This window comes from Sceloporus undulatus, chromosome 4, assembly GCF_019175285.1.
Source record: "Sceloporus undulatus isolate JIND9_A2432 ecotype Alabama chromosome 4, SceUnd_v1.1, whole genome shotgun sequence".
In the NCBI taxonomy this organism is placed as follows: Eukaryota; Metazoa; Chordata; class Lepidosauria; order Squamata; family Phrynosomatidae; genus Sceloporus; species Sceloporus undulatus.
The window spans coordinates 240,427,579-240,446,830 of NC_056525.1; the positions used below are offsets into that span (position 1 = coordinate 240,427,579).

Below are 19,252 nucleotides of genomic sequence, written 5' to 3' on the forward strand. Positions count from 1 at the left end.
AAAGTTTCATGAATTAGGCAAATGCTTTGCTGCTGCCATGAATTAAGTAGAGGCTCTGCTTGTTGCAAGACTGAAGCAATTTTATAAATTTAACGTAACACATAAAATAGCAGTAATAATAATTTGCATTTTTGCCAACTTCTGCCGGTACCTTCTCCATTTTTATTTAGATTTGTGGGTGTTGTGAGAGGTCTGAGTGGAATAATGATGTCGTCCGCCTTAATCCCTTCCTCTGAATGCTTCTCAGAGACGTGAGACAGAAGTTGCGACTGGTTCGGGGAAAATAAGTTACAGAGCTTACACATGAAGATAGACATGTTCCCTGGAAAATATAAAAGAAATTTGAAAAAGGTTATTAAAATTTTTTATTATAATAGTTCATTTGAACATTCTTATTCATGTTGAGTTTCTTTTTGTTGTTCCTTTGGCACCTGAGGCTTAAACAACACATAATGGCTGTTCAAAAATGTACAGCAAGCCCAGTGAAAGATTTTTCACAGTTAAAATGGAAGGGCTTCCAGCTACAGATCTTTCCCTTCTACAACCGGCAATGGGAAAAGGCTCCTCAACCAGTTCAGTGCAATCCATGAACTGCTGGTTGGTTCAATGGGTCACAGAACATGACAATAGAGGGACACCAAAGTGGCATATAGATTTAGCCATACAGCAGATAGCATGCTTATCCACGTTCTGTATGTTAGCATCAACTCCCAGAGGAGTTAAAATGCTGATGACTATTCCATATTATGCATCTGAGGAAGAAGGCTGAAATCTATGAAAGCTCAGGCTATCAGCTTCTTTCTTTCAGTTAGCCTTCAACAGATTGTCTGCCAGTCACCCTATTTTGAACAGTTCAGCAAAAGTGGGAAAGACCTGGAAATAAAAAGCAAAGATGGGCAATATTACTTCAGGGCAGTCAAAGTACTAACTTCAGGCATCTCTTGTCTTGAAATGGAAAATGCACATACCAGGATGAGCCTTTAATGTATTCACCTGCACTTTCCCCCTAACCCCCTCTCTCACCCTCAGTTTCTTACCCATTAACTCAGAGTATTTCTTTCAAGGATAAGTGTAATGTAAATATAAGGATAAATGGAAACTGAAAAGAAACCATTACTACTATTAGTACTAGTATAAAACCATTACAGTGGACCCTCCATATTCACTGGGCCTGGGGCACAGGAACCCTGTGAAAGTGGGGAAAATGAAAATAAAAAACCTATTTTTAAAATATTTTTACCTGAGAGAACACATTTGGTCAAAATCTGCCAGAAGCTGGACACGAAATTGTGCTGGAGGACCTACAAATGCCTAGAGAAGTGTTCTCTCTAGGAATCTCTAGGTCCTCCAACGTGACTTTTGACAGAAATTGACAACAGCATCATGTTGGAGGATCTAGAGATTCCTAGAGAGAACATATTAATCAAATCCATGAATAATCAAATCTGCAGAAGTCAAAGCCACAAATGTGGAGAGCCAACTGTACTGCTGCTGCGACTGCTACTACTACTGCTACTACTACTACTAGGCACCACCACCAAAACTATTACAGAGCTCTGCATCAGCTAAACAAATATACAGTAGGTAATGGTTAAATCATTTGCCAGTTAGGGTACAGATCAACAGGACAATAACTGAAAGAGCCAATTAAAGGTATAGAATCAAATAAGCAATATTCCAAATGAAGCATGAATTGAACTGATGAGCAGGCAGTGGGTAATTAATTAAGAGGGAAGTCAACAGAGCAATTAATTAGCCAATGAATTAAATATGCAAAAATCAAAGAAACGGTTAATCCATTAAATGTGCAGGTACACCAAGAGCAAGGGAGATTACAGAAGAGGAAAATAGTCAGCTTGCTGCATGCAATCTTCTCCCTATGCCCTACCAATCTAAAACCTAATTTACTATTCCAGTACTTTCTAATTTGACAGAAAAAATTGATTAATTACTGTCACTGTATCAAAACGCTCCTAATATTTACCTTCTCCATGAATTGCAATTCTGAACACACTTATTAGAGAATAAGGACCATAGGAAGGTCACATAAATGTGACTGAGGCCCGGTACAAACCGCCTCAAAAGGGCGGGCTGGCAGCAGCCTGTTTGCCTGCAGGAGGACACCACAGCAGCCAAACTGCCTGGAGTCCCTCCACCCTAAAAATTGCCTAGGAAGGTGTGCACACGTCACGAGTGCACCATTAGTGCTCTCGTGACGTAAGCAACATGCAGCAACAGCTATACGCTGTGCGTCACTTACGTCAAGATGGCATCCCCCGTGTGGGTGGGAGGCTGCCATTAGGCTGTCGCCATGCCGTGCTAGGGTTCCGGAGCGTGCGGTTACCGTGCGCTCAGGAACTCTAGTATTGGCGACAGCATGCCACTTTTGGCCCATTTCTCTCGAGCCTTACTTTCATACAGCGATACACTGTTAATCTGTTTACACACAACTGCAGTCATTTCCAAATGGGCTAAAAGTGATCATCTTTCAAATTAATTTAAACTATGTTGAGTCCCACTTGGGGGAAACAAGTAGCATGCAAATCAAATAAATAAATGCATTCTAACAGGTCAATAACGTTGCTAATTCAAGAGTGAAAAGAGTACTTCAGTACTGAATGCTAGTCAAATCAGGGCAGTCTTCCTCTCTCACACCTGCTAGAGTCCTTTGTGGTAAAGGAAACCCACCGCTGAAGGTTTTGTATCCTTTTAAAACAGTTTTTTTGGGATGCTTGGGGAAAAGGTTGTAAGGGATGGGGATAATCCAGTGGGATACACCATGGGATCTTGGCCTAAGTTCTCAGAATGTGAGGCCAATCCTAGGTACTCAAATTGCGAGGTTGTCCCAATGAGAATGGTATAGTAAATGCTAGATTTCTAGATGTGTTCCCTCTTCTTCACAAACAAGAACAAAAGCAAAGAGCTAGCCACAGCCCTGAGTCTCCAGGACCTTGGTGCCAGGATGTCTTGGAGGTCTCTCATTCATAGGGTTGCCATATGCTGAAGTCACCTAACAGCAATGAACAACAAGCACTCAGTTCTGATTTTTGGATCAATGCCCAGGGATGGAAAAGAAATTTGCTTTGACTGAGGTTTTTAATGAGTTTATCAAATCTATGCTCTACAAGGCTGTTAATGAAAGTGTGGCCTTAAATTTCATTCTCCCAGGGGGAGTGGAAGTGAGTCTGATTTTTTCCCTTGGAATTATGCACTAATAAAATATGTATATTTAAAGAATTTGTACAAAGACTCTGTAGTTGGTGGGGAAACATGTAAGAAAAAGATGATGTTTGGTAAGGTAGAAGATAGTAGGAAAGGAGGAAGACCGCATTTGAGATGGATAAAATCAATCAAGGAAGCCAAGGACCTGAGTCTGCAAGAGCTGAGCAGGACTGTTGAGAATAGAGTGACTTGGAGGGCTCTCATTCATAGGGTTGTCAGAGATTCAATTCAGCTTGATAACAGTTAACAACAACTTTAGGAAAAGCCAATACCAAAATATCCACACGTTTTTTTAAAAAAAATATTTATTTATTTGTTTGTTTGTTTGTTTTGGTGTAAGCAGGCTGAGTTTCACAACCCAATGTAGAACCTGAATGTGACGGGATTCTGAGAAATATAACAACAAAACTGATTTTCACACTTCTCTCAATGCTGATAGCAGCTAGGCAGGAGACAGCTTTTCTACTCCTCCTCCCATCTTCTTCCTCTGGGGCTGACAACAGCAGCCTACCCAAAGGAAGCTGCTTATTTCATTTCATTTCTATACCATCTTTCTCCAAGGAAGGGACCCAAGATGACTCACAGATAAAAATTTTGTTATTCTTAATTACAATAAAAATTCAAAACAATTGAAATCATCTAGCTAAAAACAATATAAAAGGACATAAAACATACAAAAGTTTAAAAACCTGTCTAAAGCACACACTTCATATAAAAGTCTCTCTAACACGATTATATATTTAATGCCTGCTTCAATAAAAATGTCTTAATAAAAGTGTCCATAGATTGCACAGCAAATCTTGACATTTTTTTCCTGGCACACCCAATCTTATTGGTTAAGCAGGTAGCAGCCTGGCAAAGGTTCTGTGATGGCACCTTGATGATGGAACATTTTACTTAATGCTGCTTGCTCAGTGCCTAGTTTAGCAGTTACTACTTGCAGAGGCATTTAATTTCTAAAGGCTATATCCAATTGTTACTCCCAGCAAGAATAGACCCACAGAATCTATGGAAAGTACAGAAGTGTTGGCAAGTCAATGCTTCTGTAAGTTCCTATTGACTCTCAGTGTCTCTATTTCCATGTTGGGAAAACCCACCCCTTGAAGGCCCGATTGGTGCCAACACTTGTATTGTTTCAGTACCAAGAAACATGGCTTTTTCTTAAAGCCTTCATTACAAATTGATTTTACCCTGTTTGCACATGTGGGAATGCTCCAGTCCTAAGAACTGGAGCATTTTTTTGGCATGGCTTCCAGACTCTTAGGACACATGCATCGTTTAAACAGCATGCCTCCAAAGTGACCCGAAGCAGCTTTATTTTGGCTTGTCTGTAGAGGCCGTATAATTTTCTTTAGTCCAGCATTTTCTTTTCCATGGCCTAAGATAAGCCTACCTAAAGGACATGGGTGCAGCTACATCTATATGTTTTGGAATGATGTAATAAAGGAAAAACTGACTGAGGTCTAAAGGCTGACCACTTTCATTGAAATTAGATTTTGTTTCATTAAAATTTTGGTTCAATAAGTGCTATGACAGATCTTTACAGTTGTGCTAAAGATAATTAGAGGTTGTTGCTTTGAAGATGAAATATGGAAAACAAGGCTGGGAGAAATCCATAAAGAGAGGGGTCACTCCTTATAGCTGGACTAATGAAGAAAGTTTTGAGGCACAGACTGCATTATTTTGCACTGGAAGATTTCCCCAATTAAATACTTGAGGAGGATTTGTTAACTCCATTTAACTACAAAATAATACAGAACAAACAGCTGCCAATAAATGAATGTTTTGTCTTAATTATAACTTCATACTTTATTGCTTTGTGGCTATTTTTACAGAATACATTTACAGATCCACCAAACAGTCAGAAAAAATGTTGACAGGTCTTTCCTCCTTATAGGCTTTTAAGTCATTTCTGACCCTAACACGGGATTTTCTTGCCAGATTTGTTCAGAGGTTTGCCATTGCCTTCCTCTGAGGCTCAAGGTCACCCAGTGGGTTTCCATGGCAGAAGTGGGATTCCAGTCCCTTTCTCCAGAGTCCTAGTCCAACACTCAAACCACTACACCATGCTGGCTCATTCAGTTAATATAGTAGATGTGTTTTCCTGAACATTACTCCTTTAACAGAAAATATGATACCAGAGGAAAAATAACATAGAAAGAATGGGGATAGGTTGTTGTTAATTGCCATCAAGTGAATTTGGACTTATGGTGACCCTATAAATAAGAAACCTTCAAGTTGCTCTGTCACCAACAGCCCTTTGGTGTAGATTGACTCTATCTGGAATGTGCTCTTCCTCTTTTCCTGCTGCCTTCTGCCTTACCAAGAATTATTGTCTTTTCTAGTGAGTTATGCCTTCTCATGTTGTGGCCAAAGCACGGCAGTCTCCTATGCCTCACAAGAAAGGAGCAGATCAACATGTTTCAGCAAAGGATTTATTCAAAATTAATAATATGCATGTGTGAAATGAAACAACCAGGTAAGGCAAGCCTTGCATAAGTAAACAGAAACATGCGGAACTTTTTAGAGACCACTTGAAAATTTCTTCCAAAATGTGTGTGTCTGTGTGCCTTCAACTTGTCGACTTATGGTGACCCCATGAATTTAATAGGGTTTTGTTAGGCAAGGAGTAGTCAGAGGTGGTTTTGTCAGTTCCTTCCTCTGAAACATAGCCTACAGCACCTGGAATTCCAGTCTCCCATCTAAGTACTAACCATGGCTTGCCTTGCTTAGCTTCCAAAAGCATGTAAGATTTGCTGCTTTCCAAAATGTATCCAATTTTTCTAATGATTTTCATTCTGGTAACAACAACAGCAACAAAGCCATTCTTAAACAGATATCTGACTTTTTGACATGGTGAGAGGAGGTGGTGAGGCAGACCTATCCACTTTTCCCTTTTCTCTCATTTAGTTTTCCCATTTAGTAAGGGATTTTGGAAGCAGCTGCTGTTTACCTTGTCTGTTGTAGGCTGGCGCAGACAACTACAGTAGGGACTAGCTATAGTAGAATCCCATTTTTATTAAACTTTATTGCATGGTTTACTGCAGATACACTGCAGTAACCTGATACTCAAAGTCTGTGCTACTCCAGCCAACCTTCACCATCCTCCCAGTGTCAATAGTGCTAAAAACCTGCAGCTAAACAGAAAATGAGGAGGGCAAAGTGGGGACTGGGCAGGTGCAAAAATACTTTCTAAAAAGGAGATGTTTTTCCAGAGGCTTTGTTAAGTGAGGTATGCCCCTATTTTAATTAAATATTACTTTTCATCTTTAAATGCAGATCAATGAGTATTCATTTTATTATATGCCATCTCTGACAAGCTGTTACACTTTGTTTCATCCTGCTTTTAAAATCCATAGTCTCCGCTTTAATTAAAAGCTGGACGACAGATTTATGATAGCTTGGCTGGATATCCAGAAAAATGAGCTACATTTTAAAGTTTGGCTAGTGGAAATCAACAAGACACTCCACAATTAAAAGGGAGATATCAGAAGAGTTGTTAAAGTTTTGATACTGTAGAATAATTAGTCAATATAAAGTTTTAACAGGCATAACACTCAGTGAGGATATGCAAAGGTTTTGGAACATCACCGGGGGCGGGGGGGGGGGGGGGAATAAAGTTTCGTATATATTTGCCTGAAACCAAGGATCAGCACTGCTGGGTATGAGTTCTCTCTCTTCTTGGTTTCTGATGTTTTAAGTTGCTTTAGCTGCAGGCTTGAGGTCTTTTCTCTCAAGATAGAGGGACACACTGCCCTACTTGGCAAATAGCTTTCGTTATTCTTATTTTGCTTCTTCTCTGCTACAACATTGCTTCCTAGAAATAATGTTTCCAGGATAGAAATAATATTTCTTTTAAATTTCCCCTTCAAGTTTTGGCTAAAGAATCCTTTCAATAGTTTTCGGACTTTTAAGAGCTTTTTGCTGGAAGCATCTACAAATCCTGAATCGTTCATTGGAGTAGTAGATACTTATTTCTCCTGCAACTGGAAATATAAAATGCTTGTTAGATTGGAGTAGCTAGTGCAAATATGCAGTGTTTAAGCTTAATATTTATCCTATTTTTTCCTTATATAATGCTTGCCATCTATTATTTGTTATTGTGTACCTTCGGGTCATTTCTGACTTGTGGCAACCATAAAGTGAACCTGTCAAGGGGTTTTCTTGGCATGATCTGTTCAGAGGGCTTTACCTTTGGCCTCCTGCAAGACTGAGGGGCTCGACAGTCTCAGCAGGAAAAGAGAAAGGGAAACTACTCCATTCCTGAGCCTGGGAGCCTCATCTTGTAATTGCCAAAAAGCTTACTGTTAAGGTACATAACCACCTAGGAGGGAGTTCCTTTGCCTGACTTTTGGGAAGAGGAATACCAGCAGTTTGCCCAAGAACTTAAAGGCACTTCTGGGTCTAAAACAGTAAGGTAACATCCAGTGGTGCAGACTCAGGGACCATCCGCACTCAAAGCTGTGTCAGAATTCAGCCAAAGGGATGGGACTGTAGGGTTGTCACATTAAAAACTGGAGGGTTCTTAATACCTTTAATGGTTGTGTACAAAAAAGGAATTTCAGCAGGTCCTGGTTCTCATGCAACCAGATAACAAGTGGCACCTGCTGAAATTCACACTTCTGCACAACCAATAAAGGTTGAGGAGCCCTCTGTAGTTTTCACTCTGGCAACCCTAAACATGAGAACACCTTATCTATTCTGTGTCCTTAAGTCAATAATGAAGCTATAATCTGTACTCTCAGTGATTCATAGTTTTACTTCAGTGTATCCTCTGAACTTCAACTGAGAGGACCTGACTGAATCAGGCCCTCTAGATCAGGGGTAGGCAACCTGCAGCCCGCGGGCCGGATGCAGCCCGGTGAGGCCTTGGGACTGGCCCCAGCCCGGTCCTGCCTCCAATTGCCGCCGGGGCCTTTGGCATCTCGTGCGAGGGGTATGGTGGGGCAATTGTCTATAGAAGCCCCAGAAACATGCATTTATCTTAACATTTTTTTTAAAATCAGCAATTTTTTCATGTGTCCTCCATTTTTTATTTTAAAAGTGCCCTCCATTGGGAATTTTTGTCCTACATTTGTCCTGGTTTATTTATTTATTTAATTTTTAAAATAAATTATTTAATGATTTATTTTTTGGCTTCGGCCCCCCAGTTGTCTGAGGGACAGCAACCCGGCTCAAAAGGGTTGCCTACCCCTGCTCTAGATCAACACGTCTCCTGATCTGAAATAAACAAACAAACAAACCAGTACAGGTGTCAAAAGGGTGAGAAGGAAGGATGAAATGCAGCATGCCACTCAGGCTTGGACAGTGATACTGACCATGTGGGGCTAAAAAAAAATCACCATAAGCGGTGGCTGTGGGGATATGTGTGGTCCTAACTATTCTGCATGGATCCAAGGGCATTTCCTCTCCTCCTCACCAATACATAAAAGTGCAGTGCTATATACACTAAGTACTACTGACTTTACTTCTGAGTAACGACAGAGAAGACTGTACTACAGAAGAACTTTGCTTATTTGTTCCTAATTCCATATTGGGAAATATTACTTTGTATTTCATTGCTCTTTTTGTTGAATGTTCTGTCAATTTGAAACTGTTTTAGAGAAAATCAATACACAAACATTTTAGAGAAAAGAAACCAAATTTGTTTATCTATGTATGTATCTATAGATATAGGTAGGTAAGGAATCACTCATTAAAATCAGACATGATTTTGGAGTAAAATCACGTGGGAGGGCTATACAAAGTTCAGAACTAGATACAAATAGAACAGAGAACAGTTGGAAGTCTCAGTAACATACATCAAATCTGTCAGTTGCAGACATCCATCATGAAACAACAGCAGCGAGGCATGCTGCATAAAAAGGTAACGTAATGTGGGGAGAAAAGGTTGTCTGTTGTCCATTAATAATGTATAGATCACGTTCTTGTTCATAAATATGGCAATGAAAAGTACTGACTGTGGACTGCTAGGTTTCTACAGAGCAATATGGGATATGAGAGACAGTCTTCTACAAAGCTGTCTCAAGTCTTATGAGAGAAGGTCCTCCTCTCATGAGGTTCTCAAGAGATCTCAAGGTTCCTTGAGATTTCAAATTTCACAGGAACCCTTAACCAATAAAAAAATCTTATGGTGGTACACCCACTCATCACAAGATGATAACTTTATTCTGCCACTCAATGTCAGCCTAGACAGCAAAAGAAGAGGAGAAGTAGCCATCTGATGGGAGCACAGCTAGTGTCCAACCTGAAATGCAAGATCTGAGGCTTGTATCACCGTGATGTGGGACCCAACTTTGGGACCCTATATATGTGGTGTCTCATACAAAACGGGGCTACTGTTTCATCACTTTACTTTAAATAATGAGCCTAATTTCAAATACACTCATACTCAATTAAGAAAGCCTCTGAGACAACACCTCCTTTTAACAAAGACTTTATGCCAAAAATCAACCCACAGACCAGAGAGGACAGAAAGAAGAATCACTGTTTGCATTGCCAGTCAAAAGGGAAAATAGTATGAGATGCTGACCACTCTCTACCAGTCTTGGCAGGCAACAGGTAAGCACATTTCTCCTCCCTTTTTCCACACCAGCAGAAGGGAGAAGAGGAATGGAGCTGGATCCCTGGCCAAAGTACTGAGTAGAAGAGTTTAACTCAGTGCTTCTGCCAGAAGTGATGACATCAGGGATTCAGCCCCTCCATCCCAACATGGTAATCCGCCCTTTCTCCATTGAGCTTCATCTTGGAATTAAATTTATTCTGATGCCAAGATAGATGGGCAGGATTATGCCATAACTGGCATATTACCCATGAATATTCAACAGAATTTGGGGAGGGGGGAATGCTTCTCCTGTACTAGATATGCCGCCAAGTATTGACGGGAAATGTTAGTCAAAAGGAATATACAGTCGCCCCTCTATTTTCACAGGGGATACGTTCCGGACCTCCCCGCAAAAATTTGCCCTATTGGTTTGAATGGTGGAACTCAGCCATGGGCGCGTGCCCCATTTTATCCCCATTTGCCGCCCGCGAATGGGCAAGGGACGTGGACTTCAAGTCCGCAAAAATGGAGGAGGAACTGTAATCAGTAGATTAGCAGTACAGTCTATGAGTTCAAAGAAACTTAAATTCAAGTAAATGTGCATACCACTGCAGCATAATGTGACAGACACTCTAGTTGATTAAATGAGAAGTTGGAGAAAAGATATAATCTACAATGGCTAACATTTAATTAGGATTGTTGAAAGAGTCAACTTGCTTATTTTCTGAATCTACATGATAGGTTCTCCTTAGGGCTGCCATAAGTTGAAAATGACTTGAAGGCATATACGCATACGCACACACTTGGGATTTTGGTATGTATTCTAAGAGGGAATTAGGAAAGATCTTGGAGGTGGTCTATCCTCCCAAGAATTGCAGGCATTATTTATCAAAGGTGCCCTTGTTCCTATCAATTAAAGCAGCTGTCTTTAACTTGCTAGGTATCAGGCACAAAAGAAAAATCAATCTTTAAGTGGTTAATTTCCTTCCATCTTGACAACGGCGACAGTGAAATACTTCACTGCTGGAGCAATTGTTGAACTAAGGGACTGCTATTTTGAGATTACATCAAAATCACAGAAGAGCACTTCTCCTGAGCTTTACAAAGACTGTAAACAGAAGTATAATTAATGGATTATCTGCCTTTCATCCATTCAAACAACAAAAAGAATTTACCTGGTTGGCAATTCTAATTATTAAACCAAGTACCCAGTTAAGTTTAACAGTGCTGTGGTCACATCTCACATTCTGCATGCTAACACTATCCTCTAGTGGCCAGACACAATGACTGCATTGCAAAGCTAAAGAAGAGAGGCAGACTGAAAACACTGGCTTTCAGACCACAACTCCTAAAATCCCCCAGAAGCATGGCCACTGGGAGCTCTAGTCCAAAAGTCCCACTACAACTTCAGGAAGATGCAGTACAAAATACACAGACTTTTTGACTTGGTAGGAACGGTGATTCCACAGATACTTTCCATAGAGTTAAAAAGCATTTTATAACATTACAATTATTCAGAGTATTTTGTGCATATAACTATTGTAATCTTTACACATTCTGGTTATTGGGTGGTGCTTAAGAATTAGAGGTAGAGCGCACTTGGCTATTCTACTACGCAGATAAGAAAATAATGGAGTAAATAATGAACTAGATACAAAGAATTTAATGACAAACAAGAGGGGAGTAAAGCTGCTTTCTTGTTTCTTGGTAACCTTGTAATCTTGGAAAGTTAATTGTAGAAATGAAACAGGTTGAAAAATTAAGATATACTTATATGAGAAAATATTAGAAGAGTCATTGATTCAAGAAACTAAAAGTATTTTTATGTTAAAAGGATACAGTACTTATGTATTAATTACTGTTATAATATGACTGAATAAAAATTATTTTAAAAAGGGAGGAGGGAAGAAAAGTATCTTCTACATAGGATTTGGGGTGTGCATGTGTAATGTTTTCTTTTGTGAGGGATACATGTAACAAAAGGAAGGCCAGTCAAGAAAGGCATTTAAATGAGCTTCCTGGGATTTTAGAGGAATTTGTCACTTAGTATAGAATGGCTTAGTGGCTGAGATGCCAATTCTGACGATCAAAAGATTGACAGTTTGAGGCCCGAATGCTGCATGATGGGGTGAGCTCCTGTCATTAGTCCCAGCTTCTGCCAACCTAGCAGTTTGAAAGCCATGCAAATGCAAGTAGATACCATGTTTCCCTGAAAATAAGACACTGTCTTATATTTATTTTTCCTCAAGAAGACACACTATGGCTTATTTTCAGGGGTATGGCTTATTTTTACGATGGGGCAGACGAGGACTGCCCATCTTCTTTACCGCTCCGCACCGGGACACTGCATAGCCATGCCGATCACTATGTCTTATTTTGGGGGTATGGCTTATATTGTGCAAATGCTTAAAAATCCTGCTACGGCTTATTTTATGGGCATGTCTTATTTTCGAGGAAACGGGGTAGATAGTGGGGAGGTAACAGCATTTGGCACAGTCCTAGGACAATGCTGGCTCTTCAGCTTAGAAATGGAGATGAGCGCCGCTTCCTACAGTCAGTTACAATTTCTAAGAATTTATGTCAAGGGAGTACCTTCACCTTTATAGGTGTAAGCCATGGAAACAACCTGGATGACCCATGACAAGTCACACAATCTCAGCTTCAAAAAAACTCCACGATAGGGTCGCCTTAGGATCACGAGTTGGAAATGACCTGAACGCACACAACAGCAGGGTCAAGAATGAGCACGGAAGAAGGACCATTCAGGAAAAGATGTGGATAGCTAGAGCCTAGGCATCAAGGATGAAGGTACTGGGGATGGCATAACTGAGAGTACATGTGGCAAATGGCAGTGATGCAAGAGTGGCAGTGGCAAGGCATGTTGTGCCAGTGCTCAAGCATGTCCAGGAAGAGCATAGCTTTCTTTTTTGAACTATTTTGCCTTCATGCTCCAAGCTCAGAAGGTGGCTGGGCTTATGGAAAGGACATGTTTCAAGGTAATCATTTCACATCTGAGTCCTAGCAATAATAATAATAATAATAATAATAATAATAATAATAATAATAATAATAAACAGATCCCAAGACTCCTGTTAATCTTGGTGCTAGAGGATGGACATCCACAGAGGGAACTGGAGCTTTAAGCAGAGGCTGGATGGCCATCTGTCAATGGGGATGCTTTGATTTAGAATTCCTGCATGGCAGGGGGTTGGACTGGATGGCACTTACGGTCTCTTCCAACTAATTTGTAAGCCGCTCTGATAGCCTTTTGGCTGAAGAGCGGGTTATAAATAAAACATATCATTATATTATTATTATGATTCTATGATTCTATAATACAAACAGAAATGAAACATTTCCAGAAATTCTGAAGGCCATGGTGAGGACAGCATATTTTTGCAGGGAAGAACTGAGGAGGGAGATGGAAATCAGTACTTGTTTGTCTTAAAAAGGTAAAGGTAGGCAGGAACGTCTAGTCGTAACAGACTGGAAGGGCTGGCGTTCAGCTCCATTGCTAAGCCGAAGAGCCAGCGTTGTCCAAGTTGCCAGTGTATGTACCACGGTTCCCAGGATTCCCTCGTTCAAAGCGGTCTCAAACTGGGTTATTTCCACAGTGCATTTCAGACCTAGGAGGCATTAAAGTGCTGGGTCTCAGTTTGTCTTCAAGCCATTTCCAACTTGTGGCGGCCCCAAAGAGAACCGTCTCCATTGTGTTTCCTTGGCATCTTCACTGCCATCTTATGAGGCTGAGACAGTGTGACTTTACCCCAATCGGTGCTAATTTATTTTTTAGTTGTTTTTATTTTTTTGTTTATTTTTCTCCAACTGCCCGAGCTGGGAATCGAATGCGACTCTATGATTCTATCCGTTGTGCCACGCTGGCTGTCAATCCGCTCAACCCATCGCCCCTTTCATATCCCCAAACCGGCGCCAAGAACTGTGCAGCCACAGCCGCAGGACTGGACTACTTCACTGTGCAGAGAAATCACATCACAGATTAGCGTTCTAACGAACCAAGAGGTAACAAGAAACCCCGTGCCCATTAGAGGCGCTGAATCCACTACAGGTGGCCACTACTTTTGGTTCCCTTTCCACAGGCGCCACATGCGGGGCAACGATGTAAGGCAGGAACAGCAGACGCCTCACAAATTTGGTGGAAGGATGCAAAGTGTGGTGTGTTTCTATCAGCCCCGCAACCCCACACACCGCCCCTCAATTGCCTCAGTGAAATCCCTCCGCCTCGCCTATTTTTCCTCTCTTGCCACATTCAATACATTAAGGCCCCTCGCACTTACCTGGTGGTGGTGCCTCCATGCCGAATCTGAGGCTGGGAAACCAGGGCTGGCGAGGGGAGTCTTTGAAGGGAGGAGAGAAAAGTATGCCACCGCACTTTCGTGCTGCCCCTCAGGACACACCGCCTTCCCTCACTTCCTCTCTTTCCCTTGAGGGAGAGAAAAAGCTTTTATTTTTAAATAATTTTAAAAAGGCCAAGCATGTATACATGTATAAATATTAATAACAGGGAGTTGTTATAATTTAAAGGTGACGGCTAGGTGAGCGGGTAAGGGTTATGGTGAATCTGCTAGGTCTGGCCCGATGGCCGTGTGACATCACAAAAGCGCACGACAAGGCAGAAGGTGGGAACGGGTGTTGCGGGCACGCATTGGGCAGATTCAGTCACGCGACGCTCCCTTGAGGCGACCGTTGCTGGGAGTGGAGGAGGCAGCTGCTGCTTCAAGCCCAAGTCGCTTCTCTCTCTGTTGCGCATGCGCAGTGCCTCAGTTAGCTTTTCTGTTGCTCAAGGCTGTCTAAAGTCTACTTTGACTTATGGAGGAGGGTCCTCCAAGTCCTTCTGCCACCAAGGTGGTCAGGCGTCCTCCTTTTCTAGGACACGTCTCTTAAATGTCCTACTTTCGCGGTGCCTCGTCCTCTTGGTAGGATGTCTCCTCATCCTTTCTTGTCATCAACAGCCCTGCTGAGGTCTTGCAGGCTTAGCCTGGAGAAGAGACGGTTAAGAGGCGATACGATGGCCCTGAAGGAGTGTCACACTGAAAATGGAGCAAGCTTGTTTTTTGCTGCTCCAGAGAATAGGACCCAAAGCAATGGATGTAAGTTACAAGGAAAGGCATTCTACATAAACATTAGGAGGAACTATACAGAAATATTATCAGTGTAAGAAGCTTTCATAGAAACAAAGAGTTGGAAGAGACCCTAAGGGCCATCCAGTCCAACCCTCTGCCATGCAGGAAATCTAAATTAAAGCATCTCCAACAGATGGCCATCTAGCCTCTGCTTGAAGACCTCCAAGGAAGGAGACTCCACTACACTCCGAGGGAGTTTGTTCCACTGTCGAACAGCCCTTACCGTCAGGAAGTTCCTCCTAATGTTGAGGTGGAATCTCTTTTCCTGTAACTTGCTTCCATTGCTCAGTATTCTAGTCTCTGGAGAAGCAGAAAACAAGCTTGTTCCATCCTTTGGACATGCTCCAATTCTTCATCCTTTTTGAATTGTGGTGCCCAGAACTGGACACAGGATTATTCCAGGTGGGGTCTGACCAAAGCAGAATACAGTGGCACCATTACTTCCCTTGATTTAGACACTATGCTTCCCCGGTATCACTGTCTTTTCTAATGAGTTGTACCTTCTCGTTATGTGGCCAAAGTATGACAGCCTCAATTTAGTCCTAAGACATGTCTATATAAATATAAATATAATACTTAGCCTTTGCTCTCACCTAATCTTACTGAACAGGAAGCCCAGGGAATGGGTTTAGGAAGGAATGGAGAAACCTAGTCTTATTGCTTTCTGTTTCCCTGATGCAAAACATGAAGACTTCTTGAGAAATCCAGCATTCTCTCATAGATTTATAGAGGCCACAAGGGCCATCCAGTCCAACCCCCTGCCATGCAGAAAATCCATATCAAAGCATCCCGACAGATGGACATCCAGCCTCTGCTTGAAGACCTCCAAGGAAGGAGACTCCACTACACTCCAAGGGAGTGTGTTCCACTGTCGAACAGCCCTTACCGTCAGAAAGTTCCTCCTAATGTTGAGGTGGAATCTCTTTTCCTGCAGATTGGATCCATTGTTCCTGGTCCTGTTCTCTGGAGCAGCAGAAAACAAGCTTGTTCCCTCCTTGATGTGACACCCCTACAAATAATTAAACAGGGCTATCATATCACCTCTTAATCTTCTTTTCTCCCAGCTAAACATTCCCAGCTCCCTAAGTTGTTCCTCATAGGACATGGTTTCCAGACCCTTCACCATTTTAGTCGCCCTCCTTTGGACACGCTCCAGTTTCTCAATGTCCTTTTTGAATTGTGGTGCCCAACAGTGGACACAATATTCCAGGTGGGGCCTGACCAAAGCAGAATACAATGGCACTATTACTTCTCTTGATCTAGACACTATACTTTTATTGATGCAGCCTAAAATTGCATTGGCCTTTTTAGCTGCCGCATTGCATTGTTGACTCATGTTCAACTTGTGGTCTACTTGGACTCCTACATTCCTTTCACACGTAGTTTCATTCAGCCAGGTGTCCCCCATCCTATATCTGTGCATTTCATTTTTCTGCACTAAGTGCAGTACCTTACATTTCTCTGTGTTGAATTTCATTTTGTTAGCTTTGGCCCAGCTTTCTAGTCTATTCAGGTCATTTGAATTTTGATTCTGTCCTCTGGAGTATTAGCTGTTCCTCCTAATTTGCTGTCATCTGCAAATTTGATAAGTATGCTCCAATTTTGTCATCCAGGTCATTGATAAAGATGTTGAATAGCACTGGGCCCAGGACAGAGCCCTGTGGGACTCCACTGGTCACTTCTCTCCAGGATGAAAAAGTGCCACTGTTGAGCACCCTTTGGGTTCGGCCGGTCAACCAGTTACAAATCCATGTAACAGTTACTTTGTCTAGTCCACATTTTACAAGCTTGTTTGCAAGAATGTCATGGGAAACTTTGTCAAAGGTCTTACTGAAATCAAGATATACTATATCCACAGCATTCCCTTCATTTAACAAGCTGGTTACTTTATCAAAGAAAGAGATCTGATTTGTCTGGCATGACTTGTTTCTCTGAAACCCATGTTGACGTTTTGTGATAATGTAATTGCCTTCTAGATGTTCACAGACTCTCTGTTTAATTATCTGCTCTAGAATCTTTCCTGGTATTGATGTCAGACTAACTGGACGATAATTGTTGGGATCCTCTTTTTCCCCTTTTTGAAGATGGGAATAACGCTTGCGCTCCTCCAGTCAGCTGGGACTTCTCCTGTTCTCCAGGAGCTCTCAAATATTACTGCCAATAGCTCCGATATTACATTTGCCAGTTCTTTTAATACCCTTGGATGGAGTTCATCTGGTCCCGGAGACTTAAATTCATTTAGATTAATAAGGTGTTCCTCTACTATCTCTTTACTCATTCTGTGCTGAAATTCCCCTATTCTGTCTTCTGCTCCATTATCCTCAGGTTGAGCACCCTTTGCCTTTTCTGAGAAGACTGAGGCAAAGAAGGTGTTTAGTAATTCTGCCTTTTGTCTGTCTTCTGTTAGCATTTTGCCATCTTCTCCACGCAGTGGCCCTACCGTTTCCTTCTTCTTCCTTTTGCTGCGGACATATCCAAAAAAGCCCTTTTTATTGTTCTTAACCTCTCTAGCAAGCCTGAGTTCATTCTGCACTTTAGCTTTTTTGACTTTACCCCTACACATGCCTGCTATTTCTTTGAATTCCTTTTTTGTGATTTCCCCCTTTTTCCATTTCTTATACATCTTCCGTTTCAAACTTAGCTCGGTTGAAAGTTCTTTAGTCATCCATCCTGGTTTCTTGAGACACCTCCCGTTTTTCTTTCTCACTGGAACTGTTTGAAATTGTGCCTTCAGTATCTCCCTTTTGAGAAAGTCCCATCCGTCCTGAACTCCTTTATCTTTCAGTATTTCTGACCATGGAATTGCCCTCAATACTTCTCTAAGTTTACTGAAATCCGCTCTCCTAAAGTCTAGGATGCGTGTCTGACTATGCCTGGCTTCTCCTTTCCACTGTATTACAAACTCCAGGAGAACATGGTCACTTCCACCTAAGGATCCCACCACTTGCACCCCATTAACCAAGTCATCCTTGTTGGTTAGGATCAGATCAAAATAGCTGACCCCCTTGTTGCCTCTTCCACCTTTTGGACCATGAAACTGTCTTCGCGGCAAGTGAGGAATTTGCTAGACCTTAAGGATTTGGCTGAGTTTGACTTCCAACAAATATCAGGATAGTTGAAGTCACCCATCACTACTACATATCTCCTTTCTGAGTGTGTGGTCATCTGTTCTAGAAAGATATCATCCAATTCCTCAGTCTGACTTGGGGGTCTGTAGTAGACTCCCACCGTAACATCCTTGTTGTTTCCCTCCCCTTTGATTCTTATCCAGATGCTCTCCACCTGGCTTCCATGATTGATGTCCAGGATCTCTTCACTGGTGTAGATATCTCTGACATATAGTGCTATTCCTCCTCCTTTCCTGTTTGGCCTATTTCTCTTGAAAAGGTTATACCCCTCTATTTCCACATTCCTATTATGAGACTCATCCCACCAGATTTCAGCGATGCCTATTATATCATATTTGCTTTGTTGTACTAGGAGTTTGAGTTCATCTTGCTTATTTCCCATGCTCTGTGCATTAGTGTAGAGACATCGCAGACCATTGGTCCCCTTTGCTTCCTGCCTGTGCAAGTTTTTTTGCCTCCCAAGGTTGGGTCCTTGCACTATTTTTCTTGTTTCCTCTTTGTCAGTTTGACTATTTTCACCATTCCTTTCACTTCTTTAATATTGTCTCCCTTCCCCACGGAACTCAGTTTAAAGCCCTCCTGATCACGTTCTTGAGACTGTTGGCAAAAACATTTCTTCCAACTGGCGTGAGATGCAACCCGTCTGTTTGCAAGAAGTCCCTCCTCATGGAACCGCAGCCCATGACTGAAGAATCCAAACCATTCTTGGCGGCACCATCTGCGGAGCCAGTTGTTCACATCTGCTATTTTCCTCTCCCTTCCTGGACCATGCCCTTCAACTGGCAGAAGAGATGAGTTGACAATCTGTGCATCCATTTCTTTCAGCTTCCTACCAAGAGCCTCGTAATGCCTTCTGAGATTCTGTAGGCTGTGTCTTGCAGTATCATTGGTTCCCAAGTGGACCAAAAGGAAGGGGTATTGGTCAGTAGGCTTGACCAGTCTTGTCAGCCTCTCTGTCACATCACGGATCTTTGCCCCAGGGAGACAACGCACATCTGGAGACATCATGTCAGGCCTACAAATCATTTCTTCTCTACCCCTCAGCAAGGAGTCCCCCACTATGACCACATGCCTCCTCCGAGGTTTAGCAGCGGATGTTCCCTTGGGCGGGACTCTCAGGCTCTCCTGCTCTGTCCCTGAAGTCTGTCCATGCTGCTCTTCTTCATCCACCTTGATAAGGGAAAGAGCTTCGAATCGATTCTCTAGCTGCAAGCTCC

At 42.0% G+C, this 19,252-nt stretch overlaps 1 protein-coding gene across 1 annotated transcript in view; it reads right to left on the reverse strand.

The window, feature by feature from the left end:
- Positions 1-19,252, reverse strand: part of ZFAT (zinc finger and AT-hook domain containing) — a 187,054-nt gene that overhangs the window by 119,639 nt on the left and 48,163 nt on the right. The window contains 2 exon segments of the mRNA XM_042461673.1: positions 152-322; positions 14,062-14,207. Of these exon segments, the coding sequence (XP_042317607.1) occupies positions 152-322; positions 14,062-14,080 (190 nt within the window). The 5' untranslated portion in view covers positions 14,081-14,207.